The sequence below is a fragment of the Gymnoscopelus microlampas genome (assembly GCF_963454915.1).
Source record: "Gymnoscopelus microlampas genome assembly, chromosome: 21".
Classification (NCBI taxonomy): Eukaryota; Metazoa; Chordata; class Actinopteri; order Myctophiformes; family Myctophidae; genus Gymnoscopelus; species Gymnoscopelus microlampas.
The window spans coordinates 27,072,786-27,094,243 of NC_139958.1; the positions used below are offsets into that span (position 1 = coordinate 27,072,786).

Consider the following 21,458-nt stretch of genomic DNA (forward strand, 5'->3'; position numbering starts at 1 on the left):
GTGTCCAAAACTCACACAAATCGATATACGTTATCTCTGGGGTCATGTGATCAAGATGTATAAGTTTGTGGGCCCTGGGTAGGCAGCTCCAAGGAGCACACATTAAGTTTCTTTATACTATTACTGCTGCTCAGCAGTGTTGTCCTCTGCCTTTAACCCATTGTAACTAATAGGAGCATGCCCAGGGACCAGCTCCAGCTGTAAGGCCAGTGGCTTGGTCAAAGTGCATCGTCATTTTGTCCAGTACTTAATTATTAGATTAAAGATTAAGATTAATAGATTAATTAATAGTAATAATATGTGTATTAGTTCTAAATGTATGTGTATATTAGAATGCAAGTTTTACAAGTGTGTGTATTATATGCAAGTTTCCTCAAAATCATGTAATTTTCATTTTATGCATTTGCCCGTATGCAATATTTATTGATCCAATGCAGTCATGGAATGCCTTTCGTATAGCTTCAAGCATACAGTACATGTTGTTCTGCCTGAATGCAGTGTTTGAATGCTGAGTACTGAGCTCTTTCAAGATTCAAATTTAAAAACTGTTTTCAATTGCTTATACAGTAAATGGTTTAAAATGACAGAATGGCATTTGTTATGCTAGAAATATCATGTAGACAGCATTGGTTTATTTTTTCATTTACAGCTGGCTAGAAGCAGCCTTTTATAAAATAATTGACTTCTTTCTACAGAGTATTTCTTGCATAATCACAAATCACAACTTGTGGGATGCCGAGCCACTGTTGACCACTCATTGGCAAGACTTGCTACACTTGCCATATGGTCCAGGCACTAAGTATTGGATAATTTATTCTAGAAATTGTAGATTACTTAAAGTTAATCAAGCTTGTTTGCATAAATTAGTTTGAGCTTGATTAAGCAATTTATTTTAAATGAGAGCAAAAACAAAACACCCATAGTTTACTATTTTGAATCAATGTTTAACTTTGCTGGATGATTTTTCAGCTTTTTGCATGAATGGTCAGACACGACTTTTCCAGCTCTGCTGTAGTCAGCAGCAAACATTTCAAAGGACTTCTCTCAAAATCTTAACCATGCCTCTAGGTGAAACTCATATTAAGTTTACACGATTTCTTCCCCATAATGTTGTTAGATTAAAAAACAGCTGTCAAACAATTCGATTTAACAATCAAATTAACAGTATTAGTTCATATTCAGGTTTGTATGTACAGTATATTGTTAAAGCTACAATCCATCCAGGTTTCAAGTCCATTGTCTCCCTCTCTCAACGGGGATGTAATTGTAGCGATATTGAACAAGAATAAAGATGGTGGCGCATTTAGTGTCCAATTCAGTCTTAACTAAACAGGGTAAAAATAGGGTTGAAATTTCCCAATGGAAGAGTAGGGAGACTCCAATCACCACAAATGTGCTTATATTAACATGCTCTGATATAGATTAGTTAAAATAACCAATCTATAATGTATTTTTCTCATTAAAATATGTATTTGTATTGCAGCTTTAATCAATGATGTGTCAAGTGTTGGTGCCTTACCTTCTGTTGCCAGTAGTGACAGGTATCCTCCATCCTTTGATCTGGCTGAGCTCTGAGTCAGAAACATCGATTTGCAGAGGCAGGCGGGGCATCCATACACTTATCTCCAGCTGGGCACTCAGGAAGCTGTAGGTGAAGTTGAGCAACACCTTGGTTCTCCCTCTGGTCTCTTTGCCATTCACATAGACATAGTCACAGCGCTCAGACACCTGGACCAGAGAGAGACAGACAGACAAGAGAGAAAGAGGACATAAAAAGAGGAAATGAGAGAGATGGACAGAGATAAAGAGCATAATAGATGATATACAGTACAAGACAAAACCAATACATTTTCTTGGATACATGTCGACATTCCAGCAATTATAAAACAGTAAGGTGCATTCTAATTACTTAGAAGTAGATCTCATAGTATTTAGTGAACACTGCCTGTAATCTAATTAGCTGGATGGTTGAAAGACTTGCCATTGCTTCATTTCGAAATGCAAACTGCATTAGTAGCATACTGTACTGTGTGTGTGTGTGTGTGTGTGTGTGTGTGTGTGTGTGTGTGTGTGTGTGTGTGTGTGTGTGTGTGTGTGTGTGTGTGTGTGTGTGTGTGTGTGTGCGTGCTTGTTTTTGAAGTGTCAATTGAATTCTCTAGTATCGGAGTACAGGAAGATCGAACGCATAGGAGAAATGATAAAATACAACTTCAATATTCATTTACAGGCTGACATGTGCCAGATCCTACAGTTGTGTACACTTTCAAGTTGCCACTTCAACGTCACTCTTATCACATGCGTGTTAACGTGTGCATTTCATAAGGTTATCACTAGGGGGAGAGAGTTATTGCATATGCCAGTCAGCATGCATACAGTGATGCACACCAGCAGCATCACAGTGCATGCAGTAGTAGAATGTCTTATCAGCAACAAAAAATATTATAATTTATATTTACGGTTCTCGAGATACGTGGATTACAGACGTACAGTACATACATATACGTACGTACAGAGATTCCTTGCATTTATTGTAAGAAGATAGCCATGGAAATGCTTTTGTTGTCATTTTGCAGCACCTTTTCCTGCTGTCATATTATTCATATTATTATATATATTATTATTTTCATCACTGCATGTTTGTTTGACATAACCTCATGACTTTAGGAATGGGATTCAAGATGGTACCGGACAGTCTGCTTATCAATGCCACCTTTTGTAATGCAATGAGTGTTCCATTTTCTTGTTAAATGTGGGCCTGAAAAACCCTTTGAGAGCGTTAGTGTGATTAAGAGTTATAGACCTGGGTAGTCACTAGTCATAACACTGCTGGAATTTTACATCAGTATGGCTGTGTTTACTCAACAAAGTTGAAACTGCACTTTGTATTATGAAAGGGTAACAATATTTATTCATTTAACCTTTATTTAATTCTCAGAGGACACATTGAGCCCTCTTTTTCAATGGTGCATTGATTTCATATGTCTAAACAAAATCAATGCAAAGGCAGACTAGAAATGGCTGCTCTGCGGAGCGCATATCTCCACCAGGTTGGTTTGCCTGCTTAACGCAGTAGTCCAAGAACAGAAAAGAACATACAGGGGCTTATTATGCAATAAAAAAAGAAATCCCCACAATACACAGAGACACATTAACTAAATTGTTAGAATGAGCACTGAGCAGCAATACCATACTGCAGATCAATGCTTCCTTGTGATTTTTCCCCCTTTTAAAACATCCCCTCCATCTCTTCCCCAGTTCCCCAATATCCCTTCCCGACCAACACAAACCAAAACCCAAACAATCCGCAGATACAAGCAAACACATAGGCAAGGCAAGGCAATTGTATTTGTATAGCACATTTCAACAAGGCAATTCAATGTGCTTTACACCGAACATAAAGCAAAGGAAACAACACAAGGATCAATGCATCAGGATGCATAAAACACAAGAAGTAAAAATAACAAATACAATTACAGTGCAGAAGAGATAGAAAAAAGAAAAGTAACTCAATCAAAGACATATCAACACAATATACATGTTAACTCAACCTCAAGCCCTGCCTGTACCTCACAAGTTATAATCCAGGATGCAAAAATTACTCACACTCAAAAAACCTACTACACATAGCCCCTGAATCAGTGTCCACACGACACTGATTCATGCACACATCCCAGGGTCATTTATAAGTACTCCACAATCACACTCTTGTGTAATGAGATAGTTTGTATTGTTTCAAAGTGGGAGATGAGAGGCTGCCAATTATAAAAGTTTTCAACAGATCCACGGACAGCTAGTTTTATCTTTTCCAATTTCAGAAATTACATTAAAGTCCCGCAAGATGCGTTTGACAGAGGTTGAATTATTTTCTAAATATATTTTTGACAACATAGCTTTACTAAAGTGCATGCTATGTGCAGTGCAGTATATAAGGCTAGTCTCGCACAAAAGGATGAGCTTATTGCACTTAATGCAGCGTCCCAGAATTGATCAGAAATAGCGTGGTGCCCAATTCAGTTTCCAACCTTTCTTGATCTTATGCAGAGTAGGAGGAGTCACTGATGATAAAATATTATTTAAAAAACAAATGTGAGTTGAATAACTGGAAGAAGATGGTTAATGCTCAAAGTCTGGACAGTCTGTGGAAATAAGGTGTTACTGGTGAAATACCTGAACAGATCAGAGTGCTGAAGGTTGAATGTGGAGCTTAACTGTGCGAAGCTAGCAAACGTGCCATCAACATAAAGATCACTCAAGCAAGACAAACCTTGAATAAACCAGGTAGCGAATCTCAAGTCAATTTTGGCTGGTTGAAAGAGTTGATTATTGTATACAGTTAGCCTGGCTCCAGCCCCTGAAATCACTAGCCTCGCATTCAGGTTCTGGTGACGCTGTAAAAGGCGGGTTCTTCTCGTTTGCAAATCTAAGCAACCCAATTGGGATCGGGATAATCCAGTATGAACCAATCGCCAAAGAGTCCCACTTTGGCCACTCCCCCATCTTAGAAAACGGCTGCACTGAGAGGGCTTTCAGACTGAATAATGGAGTGACGAAATGAAAATTCAGGCTGAGTGTCAGGCTAATATACAGTAGGTGTAGCTAAAGATAATTTATTATTTTATTATGTGCTATTTAATTTGCTGCCAACATTTTTTTAAGTAGCGATAACAAAAGGATTAGAGGAGTGCTGTCTAGCGAGTTAGATAGTTGGATTCAATTATCATCCGTACCTGAGATCCATTGATGCAGATCAGTTTTCAATTTGGCTGTTAAAGCTGAAGTGAAAACTGTAAATGTCAATTGAGTTGATGTTATACCCCCAACAGACCACGGCAAAGAAGACGACAGTGAGTGAACCAGGAGGTCCCTCTCTCCGATCTCTCTTTCCCTCCCATGCCCTTTTGCGCCTACACATCTCATTTATGTCTAATTGACTCCCAATACTATTATTCACCCTGAGTTGCCTCCACTCTCTGTACCATCCCCATCAGCTCCTCCCCCTCGATCTTGTCTTATACATATTGAAGAAAAGCAGTTTGGCCACATTCAGTAGTAAAGAAAAGGGAAATTGCAGATTCCCCACACTGTTTTGTCTCACAACCACCCCAGGAACAGTCTAGTAACTGCCTAATACATCACAACACTACTGTAGCAACTGCCTACTAATATGAATTTATAATACCAGTTCCGGGTGCCTGACACAGTGCCTCATCCTTCTCTCTCCATATTGTCATGTATATTGTTTATTCATTATATAATTCACATAGCGGTGTATGTGTGTGCATGTTCATTCAAGTGGATGATTGTGGGTGTTGTATGTGGCTTTGGTAGAAAATCTAGTTAGCAGATGGAGTTGAAAAGATGCACAAACCTTCTTCCAACCAAAGAATGAAGCCCTGGCTTATGATTTGTTGGAGAAGTTACAACTTCAATCAGCTACAAAGGCTGTCACATGTATAGCCAATGCACACCAATGACAAATCAGGGACACCTAACACATCTTTCTTCAAACCACAATAATATTTTCATCAAACCTTAATATATAGCAATACATTTAGTCCACAACATGCCTTAAGGCTTTTGTTTCTAATCAGCAACATTTAAATGTATTTGAAGCCTCTGAAGGGTATCATATTTATGCATGATTGGCATAGCTGGTAATTTCAGCATATGTACGTGGAAGTGGTGTGACAATTGTTCCATTATAACAAGGCCAATCTTAAGCAGACTGTCATTTGCCCCTCCTCTTTCAATATGAGTTGGCAGTGCTACCCTCAAATGATACATGTCAGAGCAACCCTATCTCTCTTTCCAACAATACTGACAGGTTGGCAACTGACAGTTCTCTCCCCCTGACAATTCCCTCATCTCTCTCTCTTTTTCTCTCTTGTCCCTATCTATTATCTGCTCTATTATTCGTAACTTTTTTTTATCTGTCTGTCATGAAAACAGGTTGTACTTCAGGAAAAAAAAGACCTGAAGTTGCACGGAAATTAAAGTAGGACGATGTAATAATTCAATAGGCTGTCAAGCCATCTGTGAGTGTGAGATAACCACTTTGGGAAGTTTTTGGAAAACAAAGTGTAGCCCGTGTCACACCATGTGCTCAGGTGTGGAATGTCTATCTTCCAGTAATACCACTGAAGGAATATACTGTAGTACGTCGCTTGATGGGATCCATCATCCAATTAACTGTTAAAAATGTGTTACTGTGCAGCTCTCTTTCAATATGAGTCATTGCTAATAGACCATATTGTATATATTTGTATGTTTCTCACCTAATTTCACACACAGTATAGGGCTAGATTACAGGGTTTCTTTTATACTTTGCTTTAACTCAATGCTCTAACTGATGACAAAACCTCTATACCACTGGTCACTTTTTCAAAACATACTTGAATTTCTCATTCTTGAAAGCAAATTTCAAATAAAGTACAAATTGTCTACAATCACATTCATCACATTCTGGTATAGCATCCAGTGTAAATGAAAGTCTTAGGCCAAGACTGAATTTAGATGTAAGATTCCAAAGGATATTTTAATTTTGGTGACTTTCAACTAAATGACTGACTGTTTTGCCAGTCTATCTACATTGTTGTGCTGTCCATATAAACTGTTTTGACAAATAACTTACCGTCGAAAATTGTGACCCTGTTTCAGGAGATACATTGAACTTATACTTTGATTTTAGCTGATCACTTGTACATTCGTTTTTTAAAGTTGTGTGGCACCATTCACGTAGGCCTACTGTTCATAAGGAATTTTGCATATACAGTACAGTAGCATCATTGACAACTTCTTAAATTTGATGCATTTGGCATTAATTTGATTGAACCTCACAATTCATGCCAATAACCTTGAATACCTGTCTCCCAGCATCTGCTTAAACCCGGATCATCATGTTTATTTATTTTTTTGCAAAAGCAGCAATCAGCTTCTCCTCCATGTTTGCTAGGAACTAAGATACACATATACAGGAGGGGCGAGATCCCAAAGTGGCGGTGGCGGGCGCCGCGGCGGTTGTGGCGGACGCCGCGAGCGCCACGCCGGTTGTGGCGGACGCCGCGAGCGCCGCGGCGGTTGTGGCGGACGCCGCGAGCGCCGCGCCAGTTGTGGCGGACGCCACAACCGCCGTGACAACCGCCCAAAGCGCCGCGAGCGCCACGTAGGGTCCGCCATCCGGGCGCCGCGGCGGTTGTGGCGGACGCCGCGAGCGCCGCGCCGGTTGTGGCGGACGCCGCGAGCGCCGCGGCGGTTGTGGCGGACGCCACAACCGCCGCAACCGCCGTGACAACCGCCCAAAGCGCCACGAGCGCCACGTAGGGTCCGCCATCCGATCCATCGACCATATCTGCGCTCTTCTGGCGCAGCCCCCCCCCCCCCACCTGCCCCCCCCCCCCCCCCCACCTGCGTGCCCCCCCCCCCCCCCCGCCCCGGGACCCCCCCCCCGGGACGCCCCCCCGCCCAAGGGGTGGATAGTAATAATTGTATATTTTGCGCATTTGATCCAGAGCAGTTGAGATTTGATTCGGCCATATCTTTCTGAATTTAACTTGTATTTTTATAATTGTATTTTTTATATGATCTGTAAAGTTTATATTTTCATTTGCTACCAGGCATGAATTTATTATAATTTATTAGATATGTTTTTCCTTATTTTCTTTCTTTATTTACACGTGCGTAATAGGGGTGTGCCGATATATCGTCCCGCGATATATCGCGATACGTTTTTTTTTTTTTTTTTTTTTTTTTTTTACAATCATAATAATCAGGCATGCAAACGGCCCCGAAGTGAAAAGAGTGACAACATGTTTTTTTTTCTGGTCAGGTGTCATACTATTTGGATTCAAAACGGCTATTGTAGCTGAAAAGCTACAAGTTTGCATGTCTGAATAATGCAAAAACAGAATTATTTGTTTGCATTTTCTTTTTTTCTCCTCCATATATTTTCATAATAAAAAAAGTGCGTATCGTATCGTATCGAAATCGTATCGAAGTTGTGAGCCAAATATCGTATCGTATCGTTTCGTGAAATTAGTGTATCGGCACACCCCTAGTGCGTAATAAACGAAAATGTTGAGATTTCATCCGCCCAGATCTTTCTGAATTTTTCTTGAATTATTATAATTTTAATGTTTATATGATCCGTAAATTTTATATTTTCATGTGGTATCAGGCATGAATTTATTTTAATTTATTTTATTATTTTATTTCATTTATTTACATGTGCCCGTCCGTCCGTCCGTCCGTCCGTCCGACAGACAGACAGACAGACAGACAGACAGACAGACAGACAGACAGACAGACAGACAGACAGACAGACAGACAGACAGACAGATATATAGATCTGTCTGTCTTCTTATTGACGTAACCATGGTAAATATAATTAGCTTGCATAATGTTAATAGCCTAATATAATAATATAGCCTATCATAATTATGTTTGGTTATAACCGTGTAGCCTACAGTATAATATATTTATATTATCTATCTATCTATCTATCTATCTATCTATCTATCTATCTATCTATCTATCTATCTATCGCGCTGCAGAGCTTGTTGATCGGCTGGCTGTCTGTCTGTTGCATTTAACCAGTGAAATGAATGAGGATGCGATGAGTTGTGAGTTTATAGATCAGTTATTTTCTGACCGACACACCAGGTTCATTGACCAATGACCCAAGCTTAATTTATGCACGTAACATAATATACAGACAGACAGACAGACAGACAGACAGACAGACAGACAGACAGACAGACTGTTTCTGTCTGTCTGCCTGGAGAATAAGTGTGCTTATATTATTAAGTTCTGCAAGCACTTAAGTTGCTCTAACATATATGTTGCAAGGTCTATTAACAATAATAATAATAATAATAATAATACTGCCACCGGTGATAAAAACACAATGTATTGACACAAGGAATTAACAGTCAGTCACACTTTTGTGGATTAGGCTACAGTAAAATTGTAATGACACATTTCAAGGTGAACTCTGCAGCCGCACCGAGACCCTCCAAGCCATCGGAGAGAACCCCTGCTCGTAAAGCAAATATATAAGAGATTAATTTACACTTTGCATTTGTATATATCGCTTTCTATGAGGACATTATCTGAATATGACTTATGACCGATAAGAGCTAATAGAGCTAGCTTATAAGAGCAAAGAGCTGAGTCCAATAGTTAGATGTGTGTGTAATTGCGCGCATGTAAATAAATGAAATAAAATAATAAAATAAATTAAAATAAATTCATGCCTGATACCACATGAAAATATAAAATTTACGGATCATATAAACATTAAAATTATAATAATTCAAGTAAAATTCAGAAAGATCTGGGCGGATGAAATCTGAAATGCTTCGTTTATTACGCACGTGTAAATAAAGAAAGAAAATAAGGAAAAACATATCTAATAAATTATAATAAATTCATGCCTGGTAGCAAATGAAAATATAAACTTTACAGATCATATAAAAAATACAATTATAAAAATACAAGTTAAATTCAGAAAGATATGGCCGAATCAAATCTCAACTGCTCTGGATCAAATGCGCAAAATATACAATTATTACTATCCACCCCTTGGGCGGGGGGGCGTCCCGGGGGGGGGGGGTCCCGGGGGGGGGGGGGGGGGCACGCAGGTGGGGGGGGGGGGGGCTGCGCCAGAAGAGCGCAGATATGGTCGATGGATCGGATGGCGGACCCTACGTGGCGCTCGCGGCGCTTTGGGCGGTTGTCACGGCGGTTGTGGCGTCCGCAACCGCCGTGGCGCTCGCGGCGTCCGCCACAACCGCCGCGGCGCTCGCGGCGTCCGCCACAACCGCCGCGGCGCACGCGGCGTCCACCACAACCGCCGCGGCGCACGCGGCGTCCGCCACAACCGCCGCGGCGCACGCGGCGTCCGCCACAACCGCCGCGGCGCACGCGGCGTCCGCCACAACCGCCGCGGCGCACGCCACCGCCACATTAGGATCTCGCTGTCTCTCCACATATAGGAATTAAAGTTAAGTTAAGTTTGGTTTCACAACAAATGAAGAGGAACAAATCTGCCATCTGATCGCTGTCCATTTGCATAAAGTTGAACTGTTTTCAACTTTTTGGGGTTGCAAAGTAATGTCAATCTTGTCACCATGCAGGTGTCTCGTCACTCCAAGTCGCTCAGTGTAGACAGTAGCCATTGAAAATGAATGATTGCCACAAATAACTGTCACTTTGTCAGCTTTTGGTGTGCACAGTCAGGAGATAAGAGTGGGTGTCTACTGGTCACCGGTTTGATCCCCAACTCCTCCTGGCTTTGTTTCAAAGTGTCATTGAGCAAGACACTGAACTCCTAAAGCTTATATTCTTCATCATACGATGGCGTTAGCTTGTAGATCAGTTATGTTTGGCAAGTGACACGTCAAGTGATGTTTACAAAATGGAAAAGTTGATTCTGATTGGCTGAGTCCCGTAATACTTAATAATCACACGCCTGGACCACATGTATCACTATCACTGTGGCAATGACTTTTTTTTAAATATTCACCTTTCCTGGGATGTATTACCGTTAGCAGTTTTGTTTTTCTATAGCAGGGGAAGAGGAGTGCTCGTTTTGGTCCTTACTTTTTAAATCACTTTAAAACAAGGCAGATATAGTGCATCCTTTCATAGTTCCCCAGCCAGGCTCGACACTAAGCTCAGAGACCTCAAGCTGCGTGCGCAGTGGTGATTTTTCTTTTCTCTGGCTAGATCATTTATATGCCTAGTTGTCCAGGGGATTTTTTTTTAGCAATGTACTGCTAATGGCTCTGAGGCTACAAAGCCACTTGACCCTTGATAGCACCCGAAACAGTCCATGGTTGGGAAGGCTAGAATCTTTGATAAGCCTGCAGGTTTTGCTGAAACGACGTGTGTCAGTTATGTCCTGGATGGAGGGAAGCTCACATCCGCTTATGCACTTGTCGTTGAGGTCAATAGGCAGTTTCCAGGCAGTGATGCAGCCAATTATGGGGCTCTTTGTGGTACCTCTTAGAAGGCCCATATTGGATCTTGGGGCCCATACCCAACCTTTTCAGTCGCCTGAGATAATAGAGGCATTGGTGTGCCTTCCTCACAACTTGATCGCTGAGTACGTCCCTTGTGAGTGTCTCAATGAGGTGGACACCAAAGAATGTTTAGTTACTAATAATTTAGGCTTAACTGCTCCTCAATGCCGCTCAGGTGGCACAGTGGCAGGTACGTCCACCACTGCAGAGTCTGGAGGTTCGAATCCACCACGGTGCATCCTTTGTCTGCCTTTTTGACATGAAATGCTGTGTTTTTATTTTCTTGATAGTCAGTGTGCCATAACAATATGACATTTTATTATAACACCATATCAAAATAAAATATACATAACATAGTTTTTTTTTTCTTTCTAGCTTGTAGGATACAACAGCTGTGACAACACACAGAAATGTGTGTGGGGGGGAATTAATTGGTATAACGACTAAATTTGAGAGAAAAAGTAATTAAAAAAAATAGGCTACTAGGTGGTTGCCCACTGCTCCAATCAACACATATGTTTAATATAATTAGCAGGATTTTAGAAAAAAAGTTGTTTGCTCAGCTGTCAGTAGAAGAACATAGACATTGTTTTTGCATGTTATGCAATGAGCATAATGGAAAATATCTTTTGCACATGCATGCACACATAAACACACAATGCATGCATCCACGCACACGCACGCACGCATGTACACTAAAACAATTATGTACACTCAAGCCTTACTCAAATGAGCAGCCACCCAGATAACTGAAATAATCAACTCTTTAGTTTCATCTCTTCTTCTTCTCTCTCTTTATGACTTCAATTTTGAAATAAAGTTTATTTAAATCTATCCGACGCTTTCAATCTCAAAAATTGCTCATTTTGCATCATTGTGATTCTAGGTTGATTCCTCCCTGACACAATGAGTGGTGCAGCAGATGATCAGAGTAAACATTTAATTGACATCTCTGAGAGCAGACACCCTCAGCACAACAAATTTGCCACTTCATTGATCTCTACAGTTCTCTGCTAGCATCCTGTTGAGATGCCTTGACAACAAGAGCAAATCAATTCCCCTCCTCCAAGGAAATGATCCATTGCATTGTAGTACATTATTTCTTATTTGGAGTACACACACACACACACACACACACACACACACACACACACACACACACACACACACACACACACACACACACACACACACACACACACACACACACACACACACACACACACACACACACACACACACAGTTAATCCATAATCCAGGTTGAATACTGAATACTTAATACATTGGCTGTCCTTTAATGTCAATATTGGCATAGGAATAGGCTTGCGGCAATACAGATTGACAATGTAAACGTATTGATGTGACAAAGTAACTCCAACTGTAGATTTTTGGTTGTGCACATATTGTTAATATTGTTACATTTCCCAAACACAGATATAAAGCAACGGTGCATTCCTTCCAGTTTATCATTACTTGCCGCACCATCGTCTGTCAGCGTAATAATTGCTACTCTTTGAGTGCGAAGGTTTGACATACATTAAGACTAAACTAAACACTACACAATAATGGTTAGGGGGAGAATGGGTACTAATATCGTCCGTGTGCCAGCAAGTCCCACAATCCACTCACTCGCACCACTGTATTGTTCCATTGAACTACCATCTCTCAGTCTCTTTGCCCTACTTCCACGTGTTTTTGAATCATGTCCCACCTAAAACTCGTCAGACATTAAATGCACCTGTAATATAAAACAAGAACGAAATGACAAAAGTCATATTCTACCAGGTGCTGTGTGTGTGTGTGTGTGGTTTTCATAGACCTGATTACTTGTTTTTCGGATTGCTTGTTTCTCGCCAAACCTGGCAACAAATATGCGACTGTAAACGCTAATAATGTTTTTTATATAAGTGGTGGCAACATTTTTAGACACCACACGGGTCTTCCCAACAATAGCGAAGATTGAAGTCAGTGTGAACATGGCCAAATAATAACTTAATAGCCAAACTAGGTCTAATGAAGCACGCTAGCATTTAGGCTAACTCTGTTCCCTAAGGCAGCAGTGCAACTTGCACTGTCTGCAACTCAACTGTTACAGTGTGAATGAGGGGAACGGAGGGCGGTTACTGCGCAGGACGGGCCGTCTCCCCATTGGCTTAAAGGAGTGAAGGACAGCCATGACAGCCAATGATGAAAAGGTGTCGACTAGGTGTCGACTGGTGTCGAATGATGATGATTAGTCTGACTGTTTGTAGACTCAGTCGCTCTTCGAGCACCTGGTAAAAATGTGTTAAAGTGCTTGTTGCCAATCGGTGTCTTGTTATGACAACAGAAAATAGATATTTGCATGACTCATTTCAGACATAATGTCAAACATATGGCATATTTATTTAAACCAACTAGAAAAAAGTGCCTTCGGGCGTGTGCAGAATTTCTGTGTAGTTAGCACAGTGTTGTGCTATTGGTGCAAAAAAATTAGTAATCGTGTACATGTAATGAGCAATGAAGATGTTGTTTTGAGTAGTGGGTATGATTGATGCGACTTTGGTACTGTATATGCAGAAGGATAGTGAGAAATGAGATAGCATTTGTTTTTAGATAAGATTTATTGTCCCAATAGAGAGTAATAGAGAACAGTAAAGGTGCATTTGGCAGCAATCTGTAGCAAGTATTGGGGGCAACGTGAAGTAACGTTTTGCACGTTTTGTGTGCGTGTGCGTGTGTGTGTGTGTCTCGGAGTCTCTCTCTCTCTCGCTGTGTCTCTATCTCTGTGACACACACACACACACACACACACTCACACTCACACTCACACACACACACACACACACACACACACTCTCTCACTGGCCGCACACGTGAAGATGTGCGCTGTGGGCATAAAAAAAGTGTGTGCGCACGCATCGTCATTGAAATGAATTGAGCAGATGCCCCGCTGTGGCCAGGTTTTTTTCCGTGGTCCCATGCCTTTCTACAGTGTACAACGTACAGACCGCGGTAAAGCGTGAAGTTGTGTCTGTGACGTATTGGTTATTGTGCCTTGAACTGAGTGCATCGCCAAGTGCACATTCATTTGTCCTGACCCGGCCGTGTCGTGTGGTTTCCTTGAACACAGCATGTCCGAGTATGGCGCATATCGCGTATGTGCACTTCCGGCATGCATACACACGCCACTGTTATCCCAATAGCCAGACCACTGAGCAATATTTGGGCAAAGTGTGGACTCAGTTGGAGCAGTGGTGTGCTGTGAGATCCCCCTCAACGCTCACTTGCCACTCCATGGGTGTCGCAGCGGTTTCTGGTAGAAAGACATATGACAATAAATCTTTTTCTTCGGAAAGATGAGCCTGAGGAAGCCAAGTAATCCATAACTTCAGAAGCAAATTCAGATATAATAAATATAATTGCATTCCCCTGCAGACCATTCCCAATCATTACATTTCATTGGCAATCAATCAAGGGGAGAATCGTATCCATTGAGTATGCTAATTCCTGCCAACGGCTGGGTTTGCATGCATGACGTACTGTATGATCCTCACACGTGGTGGGGTATATAAGCAACGGGTTTGAATTCCACAAGTGCATGGTACATTCAAGCTGACTTTAAGGATAGCCAGGAGCTTCAGCGTCTTTTTCAGACACTAATCAACCCTGTTGAAGTCAGAGAAAACCCAAGGATGAAACAAGATGCTTCGCCCATTGGGGGGACACCACCAGGTCAACGTCACTATGTGAGGTACGCAGTGGATAATGAAACCCACTGGGAGCTCTGCCTTTATTTCTCTAGGGCATGCTTGTATAGTATGCACAGTAACATACTGTACTCTGTGTGTGCGCGCGCGCGTGTGTATGTGTGTGTGTGTGTGTGTATATATATATACAGTATATATATATATATTAGGGCCGGGACTTTATCGCGTTAATTTCGATCAATTCATTACAGAAAAATTACCGCGTTAAAAAAATGTACACATTTTAATCGCACCTTTTTTTGCACCTTTTTTTTTTGCGCACCACCAACCAACATGGTTTTCAGACAACAACAAACTGCAGCCAGGTCAGTGCATGAAAACATGAATGAAGACTCGCCTGCATAGCCTGCTTGATGGGGGGGGGGGGGTGCCCGATGCGGTGCGGGTCACATGCTATTTTCAAATGGCCGATATAGGGCTTATGGTATGTTTTGTAATAATAATCGAAATCTACAAAGTAACTTGTAACTAAAGTTTTCAAATAATTGTAGTGGAGTAAAAGTACAATATTTGCCTCTGAGATATAGTGAAGTAGAAGTAAAAGTATTAGAAAACGGAAATACTGAAAGTGCAAATACCTCAAAATTGTACTTCAGTACAGTTCTTGAGTACATGTAGGCCTACTTAAAGACGTATGCCAAAATCCATTTGAAAAAAATGCTTTTCACTGTTCTCAGGTCAAATATTGATATGCGATTAAAATGCGATTAATTAATTACAAAGCCTCTAATTAATTAGATTATTTTTTCTAATCGAGTCCCAGCCCTAATATATATATATATATATATATATATACACACACACACACACACACACACACACACACACACACACACACACACACACACACACACACACACACACACACACACTGCATATACTGTAGATAGATAGATAGATCTATTGTTTTGTACATACAAGGTTTCCACTATAGTATATGATAACCCACTCCTACTGTGAATCTTGATGCTAGTCACTGTCAACCATGTTATAAAAGCAATAATAAACAATATAGAGTACCACAGCCTCTCTTGATCTCCATGGAATGCACCTCCAAAAGCACTTCTGACCATATGGAGTGCCACAAATGCCACAAAGTTGTAAAAAGTCTACAGTATGTGTTTTTTTTTGTTATCCAGAGGCCCTGAATAATAGGAACATGCTGGCAGCTGAGTTTTTTTTTTCCTGAAACTCTGGGCTCACACAAGGATATTGATCTATCACTCTGTGACCCTAACAAAAACTTGTCTCATCTAACGGCCTGCCATGAAGGCTAAGGGAAAAACAACAACAACAACAGAGCACTATTTTGCTGGAAGAGATGAAGATGCATAGTCCTTCCAGACTGTGTGTGCATTCTTTCGGCAACAACATTAATACGCAGTAGACATTGATAGAAGACAAATAACGCTTCACAATAGATACGAATAAGGAATAAAACCGGCTGCATTTCTTAGTTTCTGCTCAGGAAATTGAGAAATTGAGTTGACAGGTTCAGAAACAGATTACAAACGTAGATGTAGAATTTGAAGTAGCAAAGAATTACTTTTCTCTAACATTATGCTCTCTCACTCTGTGTCTACTTTGTTTGGACCATACTTTGCCCTGCCCCAGGCAAATGCACAAGGAAATACAGAAGCACTGCCAGATCAGCTTTATGATAATAATTGTGATAAACCCAGTGGATGTTATCGTTGGCATTTGCAATGATGATGTGTCTGTGGAAAATGAAAAGAGTCTTACTGAAATACAATGGCTGTTTAGTCCAACTATGGAGAAAACTCAAGGCCAATTGTATACCACACTTCAATCTATTCTGCTCAACCTACTCCACGAGGAAATTATACTAACAATGCCAGAGAAGCAAATAAAGGAAGATTGAAAAGCCACTGATCACAACCTCACCTTTACAGCCTCCTCGTCTGTTGACTTGCACTCCACAGCCTCCGTCACATCTGAGACAGTTCCATCCGTTCCCACAGTGACTACCTTGACTGGCACAGCAACGGTGCGTCCTGTAAGGACAGCTGTGTTGAGGATCTCAGTGTCCTGGAGGGGCAAACCACAAAAGACACAAAGCAATATTAGATCTAATGAAAAATGTTACACAAGAAAAAAACATTTGGAGTGTGTGAGCAGCATATGGCTTAAAATAGTGTGCCTTAAAATGCCAGTGACGGCAATTTCTAATTAGATTTGGACCAGTAGTGAATAACACTTGTATCGACTGGTTACAAACATTACTGTTGTATCCTGTAAGGTAATGCACTGGGGTAAAGGTAATGTGTAAAATATCAAATCACAAATAAAATCCAATGATAACCATAAAATGGAACTTGATGTCTAGCTATCTGTGTATGTGTGCACATTTGAGTGTCAATGTGTATGTGTGCTAAGTTGCACTACATTGACATCAATATACACAAAATGAAATGTGTCCGTTTGTAATGCTATACAGTATATGACTGAATATTAATCTCGGCAATAGTGTGAAGCTGTCTACCTGTTGGTCATGCAAGGCTAAAAGAAGCCATGCTCATGCATGGCTTACACGCATACTCACAAACATACGCCATGCCTGCTCACTCATAAACAATGTAACTCATTGAGTGCGACTGCCCTGCCAAGCCAAAGAGCAGTAACTACGTTTTTGGACACACCGACTTATTTGTGTATCCCAAAGGTCAAATTAGCCTTTGTGATGTTGGGGGATAAACAATTACCTCAAGAACAAATGTACAATTAGTGTAATATCACTTATATGCCGATATCGCATTTGGCGGACCAGTTGAATCACTTTTAAACCCATTTTTCAGTGATTTTTGTTTTCGTAGTTACTGCACTCTGCCTTGGCAGGACTGTATCTCCTGCTTCAGGTTTTGTTGGGGGAAAAAAAGGAAAAAAAGTAAAAGGCCTCGAGTGGAATATCTTCATGGTGCAGTAATTACCCGGCCTCATTTACTGCTATTCCCAGAAACTCATTTAATTTTACGCAAACATTGAAAGTTTGATATTGATACGTTTTGTAAAACAGCACGCCTCGAATTGTGATCACGAGATACACTTGAGGATGGAATGTCTCACAGAAGAACAGGAAGAGGATAATGAGATCAATTAAGACAACGCTTGTAATCCGTGAGCTCTCAGCGTGCTGGTTGTACAGAGGATTTGCTATGGCCTTGGATGGTGCTCATCCCGGCTTAGTTACAATGCAAGTCAGCTCAGAGGCCAAAACATTTGAAAGGAAAAGTAAAACTGGTCTGTGGTTCATCACAACCAAAGGGGCTCTGTTTGCTTTGTTGCTTCCCCATATAAAACTGATAACATTACTCAAATCTCAAATAGAATTTGAAGCCTATTAATAATAGGTGTTCTCCACTTCAATACCCCCCCCCCCTCTCTCTCTCTCTCTCTCTCTCTCTCTCTCTCTCTCTCTCTCTCTCTCTCTCTCTCTCTCTCTCTCTCTCTCTCTCTCTCTCTAGTGCTATCATTCTTTCTTAACTGAAATGAAAATGGTAATTATTTCTATCGAATGCACAGCTTCATACAGCTTCTAAATTACCGAAATGAGACAGAAAATAAATAAAGATTTACCCCAATTCCAAAATGATGCTAATTCATGGTGTTCTGGTGTTGAAAGCCACAACAAAGGGCATGGTATAAAAGTCATTGCATAGTAATCTTTTCATTGTATGTCAGGAAATTAATTGTGACCAGAACAGAAAAGAGTAGACCTGACCTCACAATGACCTTCATCCACTGCTTATTTCTTATCAAGACCTTAAATCTCTGGTCCCAGTGTGGGGGTGGTGGACCCAAACTCAATATGCATGCCAGGATTGGGTCTTAAGAGCAGAGGCATTATTTTGTACTTTTTTAGCGGTGCCAACCGCTCTATACGTGGCTTTTGACTTTTGTATGTCCGTCCGTCCGTCCGTCCGTCCGTCCGACCGGCGGTTTCAGCACGGGATGAGCATGGCAAAGAAGCAAACAGCTATAACTTCAGTTTGCAGCATGCCACCAAGTCCAAATTTGGTATGTGGACTTACACCACCAATAGGGACGAGCATGAATTGATGACGTTATCAAAAAGGGGTCCAGGGACCCCCAGCGCCCGTATGAGCACGGGATGAGCACGGGATTTTAAACAGCTATAACTCCAGTTTGCAGCATGCCACCAAATCCACATTTGGTATGTGGACTTAGACCACCAATAGGCACGAGCATGAATTGATGAAGTTATCAAAGAGGGGTCCAGGGACCCCCCGCGCCCGTATGAGCACGGGATGAGCATGGGATTTTAAACAGCTATAACTCCAGTTTGCAGCATGCCACCAAGTCCACATTTGGTATGTGGACTTAGACCACCAATAGGCACGAGCATGAATTGATGAAGTTATCAAAGAGGGGTCCAGGGACCCCCCGCGCCCGTATGAGCACGGGATGAGCACAGGATTTTAAACAGCTATAACTCCAGTTTGCAGCATGCCACCAAGTCCACATTTGGTATGTGGACTTAGACCACCAATAGGGACCAGCATGAATTGCTGAAGCCCCGCCCCCTCTGTCTTCCCATTGGCTGGCCTTCAAACAGCCATAACTCAAGTTCGCAGCATGCTATGGAGTACAAATTTTGTACATGGACTAAAGCCAGCAATAGGGACTAACTGTCATTACTTAAGCCCCGCCCCCTCTGTCTGCCCATTGGCTGGGCTTTAAACAGCCATCATTCCAGTTTGCAGCATGCTCCCAAGTACAAATTTGGTAAGTGGACTCACACCACCAATAGGGACGAACTGAAATGAGTTAAGGCCCGCCCCAAAGGCACCGCTTCCTTCACACAGGGTGTGATTTTTTTAAAGACCCATGACAATGTGATCTTTAACAGAAGGGGGTGGGGGGTGCTTTAAGATTATGTTCTGTAAGAAAGTTGGGGGATTAAAGTGAACCATAATGACTGACAAATCACTTTTTCAAAGTCTGAATGGACTATTGAATTTCATCCCAGAAGCTCTCAAATTGAAACCATTCAAATTTTGGTCAAAAGGGGGGCTCTAACTTTATGGGCATTAGAAAAAGGGGTGCCTTAAGATTTCTAAGCATGAAAAAAGGTATTCTCTTCAAAATAGTACCCCACTGCTGGGTCTCTGATAAGGTACTATACTATATACATTTTGAGGAAAATACAGATATTTTAAATTAGACTCCTAATGTCTCAAATATTGCACCTTGCAAGATATTTGAGAAACTATTCATTATGGCACATATTCATGTGCCAGGTGTCACCAATGTGTTTGTGGGAAATATCTGGCCAAGGACATGGACATCATTTTTAAGCTCAGTGTGTGTCCAGTTCAGCCGAAGTTCCCTTTGAAGAATTTCCATCTGTTGATGAAAACCGATTGAAAGCGGAATGTCAAAGTATAATCTAATTTATACGTTTTCAAAGTGTGTCCCTAATAGGGCAAAAGGAACAGTAGAGGACAGAAAACCTAATAAACCTCTAAGTTATTAAAGCGCTGGCAAAATGAAATGAAAAATTTGCTATTCAAAAGTCAGTATTTTTCTTGACCAACTGTGAATCACTAACATGGAAACACTTGAGTGATTTCTATAATTTTCAAATGTCTGACTGTGACTATTATGGTCTATACCAGGGGTGTCAAACTCATTTTGGTGAAGGGGCCGAATTGGTCAAATGGTGACTTGATGTGGGCCGAAACCAGTTGCGGAAGAGCATGCGCGCTCACACGCATTCAGTCAGCATCTGTTGTCTCGGACACTGCCACTACTACTACGTACTACTAACTACGTAGATCACTTTTTTTTTAATGTATTAAGAAGAATAGCTACTTTAATTATTGACATTAAAAACAAACAATGCAATTTGTAAGGAGCCCCAATAAACCATTTTAAGTATAATAATTCAATTTGAAGTTAAACAATACCTTGTAATGTGTGTGGGTGGTTAGGTAATGATTACCATGTTTTAAGCCACGTTTTCACTACAGTGCCAGAGTTTTTCCAGCAAAATAATTAGATTTATAGAACAACAGTGGTGTAAAGTAACTAATTATATTTACTCAAGTACTGTACTTCAGTAAAGATTTGAAGTATTTTTTACTTTACTAGAGTATTTCCAGTACTTTTACTTCTACTCCACTACACCTCAGTCACTGCTATAACTACAGTATATCAAATTCTTGGCCGAATACCGAATATAGGAAACAATTGGCCGAATGGCTGAAAATGATTATTTAAAAAATATATAATACAGTATATATACATTTTCTTAAATATTGTTTTGTACCATTGCTGTCATGGCTATGCCTCTGTTGTAGAGCTACATGATTATGGCAAAACTTATCATAACTATAATCCATAGATCAGTTATTTAAAACATATTTTTAGAATTTATTTACTATTGTGTAGTAATATAATACAATGTCTCAAAACCTTAGTATGCCATACAGTTGAAGTATTGCAAATTAAATAAATGTGATTTCAAGAAATTAAAACTAACATTGAATAGCCTAACAAAAGGCAATATAATGTCTGCAGTTGCATTATTGCACACAGCCAAAATGCATCAATAATATTAGACCTGCCATTCCTTCCTTTTGGAGAAGTTGTTACTTTCAGTTTCATTTCAGAAAGAGAGACACACACACACACACACACACACAC

The 21,458-nt window shown here is 40.7% G+C and overlaps 1 protein-coding gene across 1 annotated transcript in view; it reads right to left on the minus strand.

The window, feature by feature from the left end:
* Positions 1–21,458, minus strand: part of LOC311037885 (transmembrane protein 132C) — a gene marked incomplete at both ends in the record, with an annotated part of 185,402 nt that overhangs the window by 15,024 nt on the left and 148,920 nt on the right. Inside the window, 2 exons of the mRNA XM_084047177.1 lie at positions 1,520–1,728; positions 16,677–16,820. Of these exons, the coding sequence (XP_083903303.1) occupies positions 1,520–1,728; positions 16,677–16,820 (353 nt within the window). The remainder of the gene's footprint in view (positions 1–1,519; positions 1,729–16,676; positions 16,821–21,458) is intronic.